Source organism: Sturnus vulgaris, chromosome 3 (assembly GCF_052056855.1).
Source record: "Sturnus vulgaris isolate bStuVul1 chromosome 3, bStuVul1.hap1, whole genome shotgun sequence".
NCBI lineage: Eukaryota > Metazoa > Chordata > Aves > Passeriformes > Sturnidae > Sturnus > Sturnus vulgaris.
The window spans coordinates 33114110-33133537 of record NC_142245.1 but is presented as its reverse complement, the minus strand read 5'-3'; the positions used below and the strand labels follow the sequence as shown (position 1 = coordinate 33133537).

Below are 19428 nucleotides of genomic sequence, written 5' to 3'. Positions count from 1 at the left end.
AAGTTAAATGATGGTAAACCCCAAAAATGCAACTATTACATGGCATAATGGAACACACATCTGTACTCTACATTCACATCACTGAATAACTTCCTTCCTCCTTCCTCCCCAGCTCCCCCCGCCTTTATTTTTTTTTTTTTTTTAATATGGTAAGACTATTCATACAAGTTACAGTACAGAACAGCCGAAGCAGCCCACACACATATGTACTAGGTTTAAATTCTTTGGAAGACTATGTTGTTCAAGCTTTCCTTTTATTTATCCAAAATGGCACAAGCAAAGATGTTAAAAAAACAACTTGACAGAATGGCTGGGGAGGGGAAAGGAGTGGTCATTTCATAAGGAAAGAATATTACTTTCACACAACCTCATGTCATTTTTGTGTACACAACACGACTGGTACAGTAGAGCATATCACATACTGACAGATTAACAGCACCTCCTACCTTGACTTCATTCTCTCATGCATTCTCCCATGCTGGATACATTGTTGGTCCAATTCATCATTCCGTTTCTGCATCTTCTCCAATCTGCCATGAAGATAGTCTTTTTCCTGACTAAGCTGGTTGACTTCAGATCTACAGAAGTAAAACAAAGCGATGATGGATGTTGTCAGATTTCATCCTGCAGTGTGCCATCAATATGTGGCTTCAGCATTTATAAAATTTCATACATTTATATGTAATGCATAAACAAGCTATTACTAGAACTTACAGAAACAAAACGCTGTTTCAGATAACCTTAAGACAAAAGAACACGATACTGGTGGTATCTTCTAAATATGTCACTGGCAATTACTCAGTTATAGGTTGGCTACGCTAATTCCAGCCTAATTTAAATAGGCATGCCATTTGGCATTATGCATTGATGTTAAATAAGATTAATAAATGTAAATTCATACTTGTTAAGCAGGAATTTGGCTAACATTTTGAAAACACATTTCAACTTCTTTATTAGCAAAAGCCACATTTAATTTAAAAAACAGCTACTAAAACCTTGTTCAAACTTTACTCGGCTTTATAGGCTGAACTCTCAACAGTTCACAGGTTGAACTCTCAATAGTGGTACTGTTTTAGAAACTTTAGTAACCTCCTATGTCTAAAATAACATCGCACAGATTAAAAAAAAAAAACAACAACAAAAATCCCCATAAACCCCTCCCCTAGAAAAAATACCCACATGCAATCAAAAACCCAAAGCCTCCCTAAGAGGAAAATTAACAAAACTTTAAGAAACAAGGGACAAATTATACAGGCACACACTAATCTACATAAAACTCAGCACAGCCTTTAAGAATATTAGTCACTTCTAAGCAAATCTTATTCTTCACGGGTGAGCAGACACACCAGATCCATGAATGACCTGGGACTGCTACTTGCTACATCTCTAACCATCAGCCCATGGAGAAACAGGCATGAGCTGTTTCTTAATATCAGGATAAGACCTCAGATTAAATTGTGATAAAATATACATTATGCACTTGTACAATTTTAACTCTTTGGAAAAGGTTAATGAGAACATGTCAGAATCTGCTATACCATCAGAAAGTACGAATCAAAAGCAAGCAAATTTGATTTATGGCATCTGCCACTCCATATCTCAAGGTTAAAAAGCTTCAGATATATCTTTAAATCATAAACTTAAATATGCTGCAATTACAGCAGAAAGATACTTTACCTTCCTGCCTGCTACAGAATGCAACAACAACTGACATTCTGAAAAATACAACAAAGTGCAGGGAGGAAGGAATACTTCTCCTTCAAAAACATGTTGTTACACTGACAAGTCAAATCTAGAAATGACAACATGATCTTTTCATGTTTAAATAGAGAACAATGCATGGTATCATCTGTGAATCTAAAAGAACATAGCAAAGGAAACTTTGGACCGAGACTGTATATAATTGAATTTAGATTGAGAGTTACAGCTCTATTAAGGAAGATCACAGACAAATATATCAGAATTTTACTGATAGATTTGTACATCAAACTTCAGTGCACATGAGTTTCCTGGATGGGTACATAATAGTGGGCAGGATGTTATAAGAAGTTAACAGAAACTGAGTTTTTCCACTGATCATTTTACAGAAATACTAGTAACTTAAATGTCAGCATTAACAAAGCATTGCCAGCTGGACCAACTGTTATTTCACAATATGAATGCAGTCTGTACTTGATACTGATACTGTAAGACAGACAACCAGTGGATAAAAGCAAAGGTTCACTGCAGAGCAGCTCAAAGAGACCTGACACAACAAAGCCCAATCAAGTGATAACATGGACTAAATTCAATTCTGTGTTCCTTTTTTGCCAGCAAAATTCAGCAACAGCATTTGCCATGTAGGAATACTGTAAATTATCACATTTGTAGGGTGTCCCAACTGGGAAATCCTGCTTCTTTTTCTGCATTTATATGTGACTATCTCATTCATGGAAACAGCAGAAGCAACTTTCAAGGTAATAAAAGCCTTGCAGTTTTAAAAGGATTTATTCATCTCCATCACATTTGAAGGTGCCCAAACTCATTCTGGAAAGATCAAGTAATTCAAATAAACCAAAATGCTACTGAAAATTACAATTAATGAAACAAAAGTAAGTAATGAATTAATTAAAAACATGAGTAGCATAATTTTTAATCTCTAAACTAGAGCTCTAAATGCCTGATGCTTTGAAGCACTTTATGAACGCTGTCTTCTCATAAAACATCTTTTGTAATTACAGTTAAACACAGGAAAAAAAATCTAATTATTACATTATTTGCACAATATCATTTTCATGTAACTATCTAAGGGTCTGACCACCAAGATTTATTGTATTTAATGACATTGAAGTTTTGCAGGATAGCATATATGAAGGACAGAACGGTTAGGTCCATACTAAAAAGTTCATGCGTGTTGGCATTAAAGGGAGATCACCAGTCCAATACAATACTGCATACCAAGAGTTTTCCACCATCACTTGTCAATGATTCCCTCTGCATCTTTAAGCACACCTTTCATCCACCTCAATTTCCAAAGATGAAGATAAGACAACTAATTCTATGTGATATTTAAGTAACTTCACACATTGTTGGATGAAAAAAAACCCCAAACCAACCGTAATTGTACTAAGCCTAGAACTGTACTGAATGCTATACCACATTTATACAGGAGTAGGAATTCCACCCAGCCAGAGGCTGGACCAGTCCCGCTTCTGAACGACTCTGCTCCCAAGGTATCACAGCAGGAAACGAGAGAGGGGTAAATGTGAAAGCACACAGTGCTTCCACAGAGATTCAGGGATTCACTTCAGAGTTTCATTTTGAGTTCACTCATAATGCCAGGGACAGAGGCAAATTAGAGAAATCTAGGCACTAATCACCGTGTCTGATGGATCCTGCACAACTAAAGGACACAGCATGGATGTGCTGATGTTGCTCCACCAGAGCTACTCTGGGTCCAACAGTCAGAGCAATAAGCTGTGGTGGACTCAGTAGAAACTGAAGCATGCAGGCATTTGGAATGCTGCCACTGGAGCTGAACTCAGCAGGAAGGGGCACTTCTGCAGACTCGGGCTGGCCTCAAAAGTCAGGCAGTCACGGATCTGTGTGTGCTTCTGAGACCTGATACACTCAAATGACCTGTATGAAATCACTGTAATTTTGAAACTGCACAGAGCAGAGCTACAACATCACATGAAAATGTAAAATGCATGCTTGTAATCAGATGCATAATAGATTTTGCCAGATCTCATTTACTTGCCACTATATCAAAAATAACTGATGGGGGCAGAAGCAACAAAAGCAACAAAAGCCCCTCTATACTTCTGGATCCATTTGACTACTTCAACTTCAATTTAAAGATCACTTTATGGTTTTATCTACCATCTTTGCTGTAAGAGTCTTGGGAAAAACCCCAGAGGTTAGCCTCCAAAACACTTAAATACTAAAGGCAAAAAAATGAGGAAATGTTAAATTGTCATAATTCAAAGTCAATCTTAGAGCTGATTTTTGAACACTAAGATGGCAATGCTGCCTTTACTCCTCTGAACTAGGTTTTGCATTTCAGTGGTTTTTGAACACTGCCTTTTCCTGCTCTTAAAACCAATTGTTTACTTGCACGGAAATCAAATACATGCTCTAAAATATTTTCTGCTGATGCAGTATCGTTGCATGTAATTTTAATGACTTAACCTTCAGACAGACTGTTCCCCATCTTCATACAGCTACCTTCAACAAACATTTCACTATTGAGTGCAACGACTGCAGTCAACCAAACATGCAGAAAAATAGTTCAGCCGGGTATGTGTTCTTTACTTCAATTAAACTCACACAGTTGGATGCCTACTGTTGCCAAACCAGTAATATAATTTATACATTATAGTCCAAACAGTAAAACTACACTAAAAGTCATTTAACAATATTTATAACACCATAAAATACAGTGTTAAAATATATGAACTGCAATATGTACCAAAATTATAAAATTTGTTTCTCATCATCAGTGATTAAAACCAGGATCATTGCTCTAGCTTCAATACTCACAACCCTGGTGACAGATTAGAATTCAAATCTTAATGATCAATTTACAATTAACAAGATAGAAGTGAAACAAATTAAACCAACCATTATATATAACGAGACCCAATGGACTCCCATTGTTCCCCTTAATTACAAAACGCAAATCACAAATACACAGTGGGTAGTGTTAAGCATTAATCTACAACCTAGAAACTCAGACAGTGACAATCAGAGGGAGAAAAAAGAACAAAACAAGAGAGAAACAGAGAAGAAATCAACAAAGGACTATATTTTTAAACATGCCTATGCATACGAAAACCTTCACAGACACTATCTTCTTTCTGCACAGCTTGAGGGGTTTATAATTCGTCTGACATTGTCTTTCTGACGCCTTTCTGTGTAGGGACTAGCTCAAAAAATGGTTCCAGCTCACATATAAACACAAAAACTTCAGTTTTGATTTCTCAGAAAACCTGCATTAAATACAAAAATACATGTGCCATTCACATGCATTCCACTGAAATTGTAGAAATATATAGTCGTCACAGATACATTTGAAATGTCTCTTATTACAAATGGGTACTTCTTATCAAACCAAATAAAATTTAAATAAACATACCACTACATCTGTTATTAAAAGAGCTTGAGTGTTCCACCAATTAAATAATGGTATTGGTAGCACACAGTTATTTCTTAAACCCATGGAAATTAAGGCACAAAGATCCTAGAAGTACATCAAGAATATACACATCCAGGTCCAAAATTCAGTTTATGGTAAGGTCAAAAATATGGAGAAATATTTTCTGTGAAAATAGAGCACACTGTTGCTTTGGGATCTACTTTTATTAATGTACATAGGAACTAAATCATAAAATCTTCTCCAAATTGTTGCTTTTTTCCAGAAGACAAAACTACAGTATTCTGTCCCAGAATGTGGTTTTACACTGCATTCAGTGACAATGAGCTGAAGATTGCCATTTGGAGAGATGCTACTGAGACATACATGCCGATCATGCATTTAGAACTTGACTAAAATAATTTTCTGCATCTCATCTCCTGACCACATCACTTTGTGAAGCCATCTATATCAGTCTTTCATTTTCCACCATCTCCAGTTCCACCTTGCTGTTCTCATTTTTACCTTCTTCTTTTTTGTCTCTACCTATTTCTCTATCCCTGTCACTGACTGCAGCAGCTCCCACTCCAATGAAGACAAGCTCAAGCTATTTTAGGACCACTTCTCAGAACCACTTTCAAGCATTCTTCCTTACATAAGTAAGGAAGTTTCTTGTGTAAAAAATACCACTTCCTGGAGATACAAGAGGGCTCCTTTTCCCATTTTCAGGTCCTTGACATAGTCAGCTAATGCTGCTAGGTGGAGAAACACTTGGCAATGTCTAGTATTTATTTTCAGAGAATAATGTGTTTTCACAGTATGTTTTCTGTCTTTCCTTCATCCTTTACAGTTACTAGTCTGCGACTGTGAGCTCTAGCAACAAAGTCTGTGTGCTTTTTTATTGCTGGAATAATAACACGGTTTGAATCCATTTGGATTTTGCATTACTTTAGCAGAAGAGCTCTACTTTTTCAGAGGAAAAATTCTGTTTGCTTCTCTCTCAAGTGCCCCTCACAGCATTTGCAGGGGAAGATTGCTTACAGTCCCTCAAGTTTCTCATTTCTTCCCCAAACACTCTGGATGGGATTCATCTCCCAACTTCAGCCACTTAACAGCTAGTCAACACTTTTATTCAGTGGGAAGTAGGATGGGCAGTGGAGGCAGTACCCGTGGGAAGCATCATGTATTTTATTTATTACAGACATATATATATATATATATGTCTGTCATCTACTTAAATCATTTCCCTTTGACCATTCCTAGGAAGAGGGTACTGGGGTAAATGAGCTCTCTCCCTGAGTGAGTGTTGCCTCTTTTACATTACCTCAAGAGGATGATTAAATCCACCCAGCAGAAGAAGAATCCTGTCTAGAAAACTAATTTCATCTTTGCTGAGTGTTTTCCTTACTTCCCATCAGCCATGAGATGAATACTAGCCTTAATTACCAAATTTACTTTGCATGTAATTTACAGAAGCTACAGAATGTCAACACTCCACTGAAGTCCAGTTTACCACTCTAAATATGAACCCAAAAAAAGTTTCAACAGATGCTATTTTCACACTTTAAAATGTAAAATCAAATTATTTGCTGCTAAGAACTACAAAGTTCACATTTTCTTTAGAAGATATTTCTCTTACAGAACTTTTGAATAGATACCTCCATAGCTTTGTATTTCTTTAAATTATGATTACTTCCAGGTTTTGCTCTCTTCCTCAGTTTTTAAGGCTTTGAACTTAGATCTGCTATTGATTGATAACAAGAAGCATCAGAATCAGAGCATCAACGACAAGCAATTTTGATGACATTTTATAGATAATATTCAGTGTGTAATGCAGAACTGTGAAAAGAGCTCAATAATTATGACACCAGTTTTTACATTGAATCTTCAGCATTTTTAATATAACTTCAGATAAACTTGAATTGTAGCTTTTTAAACAATTTTCTACTCTCCATATTAAGAATATGAACACAAGGAAGAAAACACTATGCAATGTTTACGTTGGAATTGTCCAAAAAATTAGATTTAATAGTCAGAAACATGATCTTAAGGAGCATATATTATACTGAATTCTTAAGGGGCATATATTACATTGATATGATATGTAATACCTGGGACAAAATGAAAAATAATACATATTAAAATACAAATAAAAAATAAAGAAGCATATCCTAGTAATAAAAGGGTCAGGTTAAGAAAAATATACGAACCTGTATTTTTCTGACATTTGTTCCAACTTCCTTGCCAACACAAAACATTCTTCCTTTAATTTTGCTATGAATGTATTCTGGGAGGTCAGCAAAGAATCCAGTTCTTCTACTAAAAACAACAAAATTATGATACTATATAATTAAAATTAAATAAATTTATAGCTAACACAGAAACAATTCTATATATTAATTTCTTTCTTCTAGTTCATTCTAATTTTGAAATGTTTTTTGAACTTCAGTTACTTGGACATCATCACTTACCAAATTAAGGCTCTATGTCAGAATTAGCTAAAGTGTTAAAGCAATGTTGCCACCGTATCTGGTCTTGTAAGAGAAGAATCTCTGTGAAGACTAGATATTTAATCTGGTGGGCTTGCTTTTCAGCTAGAAGTTCACTGACATTTCTAGGAGGAACAAAATTGGCAAGCCACGCTTTAGCAGACTTTTGCTTGCTCAACTGGTGCACAGGATACAGCAGCAACCCAAATGCTCACACTGTAAACTCATTTCAGTATCTCCTTAAAACAGCAGTTCTATTATTTACTGTGTCCTGAGCTTACCGTGAATAATGTAATTTTTTATTCTTAAATGATAGAATTTAGACTTACTGCCCAGTGATAGTTGAAATGAAACCATTTTATAAAGTAATTTTCACTTACTATCAGTTTGGACTGCACCTAAACTCATGACCTAGCATCCAGGTAATCTTTATTCTTTCAAAAGCAAGATACTGCAAAATGATGTTTCTTGATTTCTACTTTTAAAATCAGTGAAAGTATGACCACTCTTACCCAAAATCCTTGTATGTGTGTAGGGTCAAAATAAACAAGGTTTTCTTTATATGCATTATAAATGGCTATAATTTTCAACTCCTTCTAATCCTACTAGAGATATATAAAAACAGACCCAGACATAATATTGTTTCATTTTTGCATACTGGGACAACTTATGAACCAGGAGGGTAAACTGCATTTCTCTTGTGCAAAACTATGCATGGTCATTTGCAGATGTGCTGGCTAAAGGAGGAAAAAATAATTCTAAGAGCTTCTTTTCTTCTCCTACAGTGTAGACAGCAGCCATAACATAGCTGTTTGCATTCCCTGAACACATGGAAAGGTCCTCTAGTACTGTGATACTACTAAAAAAGGATGGAAAATTTAATAGCAGATGTAAACATGCCTGCTATCTTACGTATTACCCACACTCCTTATAATTAATATACGTTATACAGTTTTCATGAAAGTATTGCATGACTGATGGGTAAATATGGTATTTTGTTAAACACATGAGTATGCCATGCTCTTTAACAGCTGAAGCTCCTCCTCCTTTCCATGCTCATGGGTCCCAGACTTCATCTCTTAAAAATGCCTTTTTAAAAATTTTTTTATTTATAATATGCACCTCTATTAATGTTGTTGGCATAGTACTTCATAATACAAAAAGCTCTTTTTTGTTTGTTTGGAAAACCCATTTTACTTCCAGATTAAAGTTAGATGTTATTGATGGGCTAAGTCAATGCAATGAAGTCTCCTATTATGAGAAGCTGAAGTATGCAAGGGATTAAACATCTTTCTTCTAGATTGAGGATGTGGGGGGGGGGGGGGCACATGGTAATGCTAAAAATGTTTGAGGCTGCAAAGATTAAATAAAGGAACATATCAATTTGGAGCCAGTGAATTACATCCAGCTGCGACAGTGAATTAAGAACCGATTAATGGCTAAAGCTTTTCTCCAGTTTGGATGCCGAAGCAAACTCATTAAGCTTTTAGAGTAGCTATAATGTGTGTACTGTGGGAACTGTTCAATGCTATTCAGGAGACTTTAACTGTAAGCTCAGAGCATTTCCCGCAGAGCTTCTGATGCTATTTTCTTTATATAACATGTGTGCCTGAAAATCCAGCCAAAAACAAGCCCTTTGTTTTTCTACTTTGTTGTGGTCTCTCTCAGCTTTACGTTTCTTGAACACAGGTAAATAAACTCATAATCCAGATGGTGCAGCAGATGTGAGAGCAGCACTCTGAAATCAACAGACAGTGGGCAATACTTTCCATTTTCTCTTTTAAACGCTAACTAATATGTAATTCGGAATCTCCGGTGTAGTTAGCATCTGCTCCCTTCGGCCAGCCAAAGGTTACAGGTGTTCCTGATGTCATTTCACAGTAAGGCGTGGGCCTGGCTTGTGAGTGAGTGCCCAGGCTCTAATCTTTCCCTACCACCTACCAGTTTTCTCATGCTGGGCCTCCATTTGCTGCATCTTCTGTGTCAGCTCCTGCTCTCTTTGCTGGGCCTGAAGGGCTCGGGCCTTTGCTTCATTGCTAATGCTGTGCTGAATGTTTTCTTTCTCCAATCTATAAAAAAAACCAAATAGGTAATAAAGAAAAATAAAAATCATATAGTGAAAAGGATAAATTAAAAGGGTAACGCAGAAAATTCCAATAATAATAACAAGTTTTTCACATTAAACATTCTCCTCCCACTTCAAGTTATACAAACTGACCTCTTACAATGTCAAGCATTGTCCAGTGACTAGTAGAAAATGGATAAAAAGCATGATCTATTTCCTGAGAGAAAATTGGCCCAGCAGACAAAAATAGGATTTTATTTTTAAAAATTTTAAATATGGCCTCTTTTTCATAAAGAAGCTTACCAACATTCACTTTGCACTGAACATATTATTTGCATTTTCTTTTAAATGCTATTTAATTCTGCAATGAAGCTTAGGGACCTGACCCCGAGATGGACTGGTTCCCAGTGAATCAGCAGGAGATAAGTCAATGGGAGCGATTGCCACAGTGCTCGTGATACAGCTACTCTGAAAGCTTAATGAGTTTTCTTAAGCAACCAAACAAGTTTTAACTATTAATTTATGTAAATAGGAGATGAATGCATCCATTACAATAGAGTAGACTGCTAGCACCACACAGGCCTAGCCCCTTGTGGTTCTGCTCACTGGGGGGTTGTACAAAAAGGTCTAAAGCCCAGTACTATTATTGAAGTATGCAGGCAAGAGAGCAATTTACTTGACCAGATATGCAAGATGGGGCAATCCACTCCTGAGGCAAAACAAATGCTAGACTACCACACTCCATTGAAGCATTTTATTTAATGCAAGCCAAGCAAAAAGAGCATGGAAAATAAAACCCCAAAAAGATATATGCATATAAATTAGAAAAGATCTTGAACTGCAAATTCAGATCTAAACTTTCCCAAAGGTCGTGAATATTTATCTGGTGCACATTGGGATGCACATTTAAAACGTCAGTTCACAAACACAAGGACTGATTTCTAGATTTCAAATGATGTGAGCTAACACCTTTCTACTGAAATGACATTTAATAGCTTGGGATAGGCTTCAAAAAAATCTTATAAACATGTTTTATTCTAGGGATATTACCTATTTCAGAGGACTACAAAACAGAACATGGGCACAGATCATGTAAGGATAAAGCCACATCTCATGTGGTTGCTGCACTTAACCTTTGGAATGGTGCCTAATAACCCATCCGAGATATTGCAATATCTCAGCATGACACACACAATGTTAAATCTTCTCTCTCAAATTTACCCCAAAGCAATACAAATGGTGGGTCACATTACACTAATTCCTGGTCCTGATGTTTCAAGCCCTACCTTAGGCAAAACTCCCTTGGAAATCACAGGCAGTTTCTTCTGAGGTAAGACAGCAAATACATTTAGATAGCAAAAATATTAGAGCGTTAAGGAAACAAAGCACATTTTTAAAGGAAATTTCATATATTGAATAGCACTTTATCACATCACTCTCAGAATTGTTTTGTAATCATATTGGGGCTATCCTAAGGAGTGATGCTCCCATCATTTTTTCAGTGTAAGCTCCAAATAAGGAAAGTATTACTAAAAATATTTTTCCCATATTTTCTGGAAATCAGTCTGTGCAAACCCCTTTACTTTAGAAATGTTTTTTATCTTCAGAAAGTTGTTTTAAACACCGGATTGCTCAAAAAACTAAAGGAAAAAGAAGCCACCAGCACCTCTCACATTCCTCTGATGCTTTCAGCTAAAGAAAGTGCCAGCAGCACAGTATTTTATTGAATAGTTCTCATGTGAGATGGCTGTCTGCAGTTGGGTGCTGTGCAGTCATCTGGCACACAGCTGGCTGGCTTGCCTTCTGCTGGGGGTAACCTTCAGCATGCAGCAAGCTGAACAGCTCGAGGTACTAAGGCAAACCTGTGAAGGTCCATTCCTCACTGCTAGGGCCCCTCCCGATGAACTCATGCTAACTAGCAAGTTCAAAATAAATGGAGAATCTACTGCCACCAGAAACACTTTCCTGTGTAGGGGACCCATCCAAAAGAGCCACTCACCTGTGTCACTTGCTGCATAGAGCAAGCTAGCAGAAACCATGGATGTGTGGTGGGTGACCTATGGCTGAAGTGTGTAGGGGGTGGTTGAAGATTTATTTATACAGTGGATAAAAGCTCAGTTGCAAAACTAGAAAAACACAGGCAATTCTTACACAGAAGAGCAGCTTCTTAGAAATTAGAAGATTTTGGAATTAAAACACATTCAATGCCACACAGAGCAATAGCTGAGGTGCTTAGAACTTCTCAGGAGTGAAAAAATATCCTGGTGCCAAATCTGTCTAAACAGAGTGTCAAATCCTTCATCCTTGAGTTGAACCTGCTCTCTAAGTCCAATCCCCCTGCCCTCCAACTGAAAATTTCCCCAACACACACATGGAGGGAAAAAAAAAAAGAAAGTATTAAACCTCCAGAAGGCAGCCCAAGAGATTCCAGTATCTATTGGCAACTTTCCTGCAGGAGTTCTCAAAGCTTTGACACTGTCTGTCCAATTGCAATTTCTTAAATAAATTCTTTCACAATTCAGAGTAAAAGAAAATCTATGGACTGTAGACAGAAGGAAACAGTCCTTAGTCCCTCCAGCATTAGTGTGAAGACATCAGAGGTCTCCTCCTACAAAAACCTACAGAATTTCTTATATTCAGTAACAGAGAGTACAGAGACAACGTAAAGCAAAGCTATGACTAATTTTGATGACACAGGTAATTTCTGAATCAGAAGTGACAGCTAATGATTAATTGTTCCAGAACTGTTAAAAACTTCATCTCTAGAGGTCAAAAAATAGGAGATGAAGGGTTAAAGCGCACGAGCCTGTTCTCTACTTGAATTCAAACTCTAGCTCTACTGAGTGCAAAACACTAAACACATCAAAATGCACATCTGATTGGTCACAACACTGATCAGTTTTACTAAAGCAGATGCATTGAACTCAAGGAAACTTTCACTTCTATGAGATAAAGTCAGAAGCAACCAAAGACTCAATCATGGAGAAAGCTCAAGCTCTTCTTGAGCCCTGTTCTGCAATACAGGTTTTCCACAGTGATTTTAGTTCTAAACACCTGTTTTAAGCCTGTATTGTGGCTGTCAAGAGCCATAGCTAACTCAATCAACTGGCTGGCATATCTAAATGAATCCGACATTGGTTTGCAGTGCATGAAAGTTATGCTTTTCAAATGTTCTTGACAAAACAAAAGCATTGTGAACTGTAGCATATAGCACAGGAAGAAGAAAATTGCCATCTCTGGCAAACTTTAAAAAAAATTCTTGCTGCAACTGAAGTGAAAATTCACTTTGATCTCAAAGCTAACATAAAAGTATGCTCACTGAATTTGAGCCATCAAATTTAATAAAAAAAACCCAAATAAAACCCCAAACCAAAATAACCCCCAATCAAAACACCTTTTTCACCACTAACAAACAAAAACTGGATCATAGATCCATTTATGAGAGAAGTCCACTCTCTGCCAAAGGGTTTTGCAGTAAAGAAAAAGGAAGTATGTAAAAACTAGCGACATGAAAGTCATATTTGACATAACAAAAACCAGCAAGTTAAAAACAGAACTTAGATTGATAAAACTTTGAATTTCACTGCACAGTTCAATAGCATGTATTTCTGAAAGAGTCTTTTCAGTTTAGTAACAGTAAAAATATAAAAATATAAAAACCAGAATGATTCTTAATGTAGAATTAGGCCTCTGACTGGAGCCTGCCAGTAAATCTTCTGGGAAAGCAACTAGAGTTTGAAGCAACCATGCTTCCTATATTGACTATTTGATTTTTCCATGAGATCAACGTGTGGTGTTTTTAAAAAAGCTAATGGATCCATTAGTAAGGACTATGAACTTAATTGGACAAATTAAAATACTCTAGCAATTATCGCAGTTTAGTGATACACAAGAGATTATCATAGCATTATTTTTGACATCTTCTTTTCATATTAATTATATTTAAAAATATAACTATAAAGCATTTCAGCTTTCATATATACTTCCTTTAACTTGAACTTCATAAATCATTAAGGAGTAGCTAGCACTTAGTGTTCCAAATGCTTGAGCTATCCGAACTAACCAGACTTGTCTAAATGATGGCCAGTCCTGGAACTCTGCACCCACACTCGGACTTGGGCAGCAGGAGGATTAGCCAAGCCTAACACTGATGCTTTTACCACGTGCCTCAGTGGTTAAGAACAGACCTCTTTCCTGGATAACATGTAGCCAAGTGGGCCAGCACTGAGCCACTGCACAACAAATTTCTTCAGAAGAAAGATCTCAGCTGAAGGCTCCCTTAGCTCTTTTCGAGGAAATGAGCTTTCTCTCCCAGTATTTTTGAAAAAAAATGTATAGCAGAAGATTCTCTACCAAACTGGAAAAGTTTTGAGGAGTTACCCAAGCATTTTATTCCCAGTATCTTTAGTAAAATCTAGCACTCAAATCAGTTAAAACACCTGAAAGTAGGACTTGAAGGACTACATGTATTAGGAGCCCTAAAGACCAAATAACTTTGGGTATAAAGGCTCGGCAGTCATGCAGTCTGTTTTGCAAACTTTCCACAATACAGGTCTAGTGGACTGTCCATTACAAGCACGTTTCTGAATCAGCTTCTCATAGACTATTTTATCTTATTATTTCAGCTACAAGTGTCAAAGTAAGAATGGAAAATCAGAGTGTATTCTTGCTCTTCTCTCAGGCTATAGGAGAGAAACCCAACCAAACAAACCACACATAAAAAAAGAAAAGGAGTATAAAAGCTGAAACAAGATGTCACAATACCTGACTTATTCTCCAAGAGGAAACATGAGAAAATTTTTTGCTAGCTTTAACTTTATTACTAGACACTATTCAAAACTCACAATGATAAAGGTCGTAAGAGAAGGTATACCGAAAAAGATCACACTTGACAAACTTCTTCCCCCTGTATTTTTTATGTATCTTCATAAGTATGTCATACACAGAAGAATAAGGGCTCGTATTTTATTTTTTTCAGGTTAGCAGACAAGTCTAGAGGTTGGTCTACAAACATGGAAAAAAATCCCAATTTGCCAAGAAGTCATTCTCCACAGGAATGGTCTTAAATAATTCTCTCTATTAATGTAAAACTTCTGTAACTCTTTTCAGACCAGCCTTTCAATTTAACAGCACTGCACTACCCCATTCAGCCATGTACAATGGAGAATGTGTTTACTATTATCATATGCTATCCAATCTTAGTATTTTCAAACATTTAAGTAAAAAAATGCAACACAGTAAGACCTGTAATTCTGCAGGTAAACAGGTATATGCTGGTTTTAAATGTAGCTATGATTCAAAATTATTGCTTTCCAAACCTTCTAAATTAACAGAGCTCTAGACATGCCCCTTGCTCATATGTTTGGATCAACTCTCTAAGAAGCCTCAGGGTCACAAGATTTCTCCCTTTCCTTTAAATCAGTCTTCTAGCAACCTTTTGTTTAGCACTGACTGTTTTGGTTATCTTCCTTTGTAAGGCCTATGAATTTTCATCTAATAAGACCCAGTTAATAACTCTGAATGAGGACCCAGCTGGACGGAGTGCAGTAGTTTCCTCTTATTAAACACTATAGGTTTTTTCTGCCATCTGAATTTTTGTAATAAAGATTTTGATTTTTTCAGTGCTTATGTAAATCCACACTGGATTGGATTTTATGGCTCTTGGTGCTTTTACAAGGCAAAAGAAAGGCAAGAAATGAATGTTCTCATGGCAAAAAATAAATAAAAAAAGACGTATGAGTGCATGCTTCCTCAAGAATTATGTAGAAATATCTTTTAAAAGCATCATGATCAGGTCATTTCTTTAAACCTTTCCAAGGAGCTGAAAAATTGCCCTTCCTGTATCCCATTGAGGTAATTACCCACTGAGTTGCTCTTTTTGTCAGTTTCTGGGAGCTGACTGGATGCTGATTCTGGAGTCGGCTGCCAGGTCTTCTCAGCAGAAAGCTCAAGTTTCTGGAAACTGCCCCAGCCAGCACACTGTGTTTGGTGAGCTTCAGTAAAATCTATATTTGCATGGTCAAATTTTGAAGAAACCCAACTATTAAATTAATTGGTGGATTTGAAGGACTGCATCATTTCTCAGAATACATGTGGGCCTATTCATGAAAACTGAGGCTCAAAAAAACCCAACCAACCAAACAAAACTTAATTCTTGTTTCTTGTATTAGTTGAGAAATACAGTTTCCTAAAATAATGAAATGTCAGAGCTTTCTCCTCATAACCATGAGAAGCAATGAAAACCATGAGAAGCATTACAAGTAATTAGAAAAGTCATGTAAAGGTCAAAGCCAGCTCTTTAAATATAGAACTAGGAAGTTAGAAGGTGCTACAGAAATAACTTGAAAGTAGAAATAAATTTGAAGTATGTTAATGAAACTTAATGAAACTTCACTACCCTATTTGAGATGAAAGGCTGGAAAAAACAACTCTTCCAAGCTGCTACTACTATTTCATAAAAACACTTCAAATAAAAAGAAACACTTTTGGGGGGCAAAAAAAAAAGATTTAGCTCCATACAGATTTCCAACCTCATCAAGAGACTAACTACAATTAGTTGACAAATTAGCTTGAAACAATTTTCCCCAAGATGCAAGTAGCTTGTCACCTGTATCCCCATTCCCAGAATTCAAATAATGTCAACTTATTATACTATTTTCTATTTTTTCTAAGAATTTAAATTTTACTGACACAGAAATCAGTGCATATAACTTTCTTGTACCCACTGAATTTTTTTTTCCATCTCTCTCTATTTAGAATGCAGCCACACCACTGGAACTGCTTTATAACTTCTGTATTTCCACTTTATATAATAGGAAGTCTACAGAAACAACTAAACACTTCAGTCTAAAATTTCCCCTTTGTCCTTTAGGCCCTACTGAGGCACCAGGAAAAACTATACATTAATGGCTGCATGAGAAAAAAATTCCTACTCCTGCTTGCCATACCTGAAATCTATTTCAAAGTGATTTCAACTAACTGGAGATATTAATGGGCATGAGACAGATGAAAAGCTGTAGGAGCACAGGAACAGAGAGACACAGAGTGTTACTCCTATGGAAGTTTCTATGAAATAAACAACCTTGAACATAGTTAAATTCAACACCTCTACCTCTACCTGCGATGTCAGTTAACAAAATGAAAGGACTGTATTTCTTATTTTACATTCAGCAATAACAGCAAGAATTTGCTAACACCTAGCCTATAACATGATTTTACTGTTATGGCACTATAACCTTCAAGATATATCCAGAAAATGACCGGTTTCTCAATAACTTCTCTTCAACCTCAACAGTCCTCTGTATATCAAGTCAAAGGCAAATATCATCATTAGCTTTCCTCTATTTTGATGTTAAATAAAAAAGTGCCTCTATCAGTAATTAATATCTCATATTAGGTCAAATATACTGACTTGGAATCAAAATCTGATTTTTCTTGACCATTTATAAGCTTGGCCATCAAGATATGTAGCTTGTAAGTAAACATCCATTTTCTCATGACTATTACCATCAGATTGTGAACTATGTGGATCCTAAGTCCCTACAGAAACAAACAATCAAATAGAGTAGAAGCTGCACAGGGAGAGGTGATTTTTGTGAAGTCTTAGTACGTAGTCTGAGCACTTCCAATATTGCACATGTTTCTCCAGAATATTCTTTATTCCACGAGCCACTTTTACAAATGACTGTATGTTGAAATAATTGCTTAACACAGAAGACTTTTACAGGTATGTGTTTTGTAGACACAAATTTACACAAATTATTTTCCCTGTATTTAAAATAAAGGAGTAATTTTCTTGATTTATGGTGATTCTTGAATTTGGCACCTGACAATGAATGAATCTGACAATGCAGCTTCAGGACACATTTAAGGAAGACAATGTCAGCATAAGAGGTGTGGTCCCTTCTTTTCATCCTCTTACAATGAGCACTCACACAAACTATTCTTCAAGAGATTATTCTTTTTCAATCTGAATAACTCCCTGAATAACCTGATCACACAGGTGCCAGTCTTCCAGTGTCAGCAGAAGCAAGGGCCTGGCAACATGTGGCCAGACACAGGCATATATTGCCACTCTAGGGACTTGCCTTTTCAGCAACAGCATAGGCTCAGACCAGGTTCAAATGACTGTGACTCTGTACTCCAAGGCTCAGCTTGTTAATACAATAAATCCAGCCATCAGGCTCCTACCATTGAATCAAAAAATGATGCAGCTAAATGATGCAGAGACCTGATCTGCTATGAACTCTGCCAATTTAAATTTGTTCAAAAACCCAATGTTTTTGGTACGTTAACTTTGTACCAGCAAGCTTTATGCTGAATCAGGTATCATCTGTCCTTCCTACAGCTGGCATAAAGTCAGCATAAACACGGCATTGCATGCTCTAGCTAATTAAAAAGGAAAGTGCCTGTGTGCTCACACCTGATACAGATCAGCTCAGCACAGCTGAACGATCCAGTAGATCACAGATGCACTGTGAGTGACTGCTCAACACTTACCTGCATTTTTCACACACCTTAGGTACGGATACACAACCTGCACTTAAAGTGCCACAGGCCTGCAGTGTGGAAGTTGATAATGATCCCCAACTATTGCTGAAGTCGGGAAGAAGTTGAGGAATGTTTGTTCCCTGCCTCCAAAGGACCAAGCCTCACAAGAACAGCTTGGGAAGAAGCAGAATTATTTGACAGAACAAAGCACTTTTCCGGATGACAATTTGAAAGACAATATTTGATTTTTCAGAGAATTTGATCTAGGGTAAGCTAGATTTCTACCCCATCCTACAGCAAGATACCACACATTCCAGAAAACTGACAGACTTATGACCAAAAGCAAAAAAGATGTGAAATACTGTGCTAACATTACACTGTACTTGACTGTTGTTGATTTGGTCTAGATCTTACAAAAACATCCTAATGAAAATCATGCTCATCTGTCCACATGTCACATAAACTAGATACAAACAAGTGAGTTAAAAAAATAAAAATCGAGCCTTATGCCTTTTATTCATATGTTGAGATGTGGCATAATTCTTATATTATTCTGACTGTAACTGCCTGCAGTATTAGAAACAATGGACAGGCAATATAACAGTTGAGGTTTTTGGTGGATGGTTTTGTTAGGCTTTTTTTTTTTTTTTTGGACAGGTTATAAATCTCTTCTTTATGCTGTCAAGAGTAAGGGAGAAACATATTTCAATAGCAACTTTAAAACGAAACTCACAAATTACTACCATTATGCTAAGTGCTAGATATCCCACTGTGCAGTTTTGCTTTGTGAATTTTTACCTTCTTCCATGCACACTTTTAGCCACTGATCGCACAGCCTTTCAGTGTTTTCTGCCTTTTCCTTTAAATAAACTGGCTCTGGCTCCTTCCATCTGGTTCCCCTTCCGTCAGCAACCCTGCACCTGTTCACACCTCCTCTCCTGTTGGATTCCACTGAACATTTCCTCCTCTGCCAGGGCTATTCTGGCACTCGCAACCTTTCTGTCATTCAATCCATCTGTCAGAAGTGAACTTTGTTTACCGCAAGCTTCTGCTTTCTTCTTCAAGAAGCAAAGCCCCTCAAGGTCATTGTCAAATGAACTGTCGGTGTAGATTTAAATCCACTTCTGCTAACCAGCAGCAGATGAAGTTCTTTACAGTCCTGTATTTGTGAAGATCAGTTTGAGGTATAGGAGAAATAGTAAGAAGCAAAAGAATAGCTTTTAATCATTATTTGTTAACTCCAACAGCTAACGTGCTTCCCTTCAAATACA

At 36.8% G+C, this 19428-nt stretch overlaps 1 protein-coding gene across 3 annotated transcripts in view; it reads right to left on the bottom strand.

Moving 5' to 3' along the window:
* SDCCAG8 (SHH signaling and ciliogenesis regulator SDCCAG8) overlaps nucleotides 1-19428 on the bottom strand; it is a 105047-nt gene that overhangs the window by 38101 nt on the left and 47518 nt on the right. For 2 of the 3 annotated variants that reach the window (XR_015802269.1, XM_014878063.2), the window contains exons 14-16: nucleotides 9544-9671; nucleotides 7324-7432; nucleotides 447-578 (exon numbers count right to left, since the gene is read on the bottom strand). Coding sequence is in view for 2 of the 3 variants with exons in the window: in XM_014878063.2 (XP_014733549.2) it covers nucleotides 447-578; nucleotides 7324-7432; nucleotides 9544-9671 (369 nt within the window). In the remaining variant the exon portion in view is untranslated. The remainder of the gene's footprint in view (nucleotides 1-446; nucleotides 579-7323; nucleotides 7433-9543; nucleotides 9672-19428) is intronic. The other variant, XM_088161332.1, reaches the window with a different exon arrangement.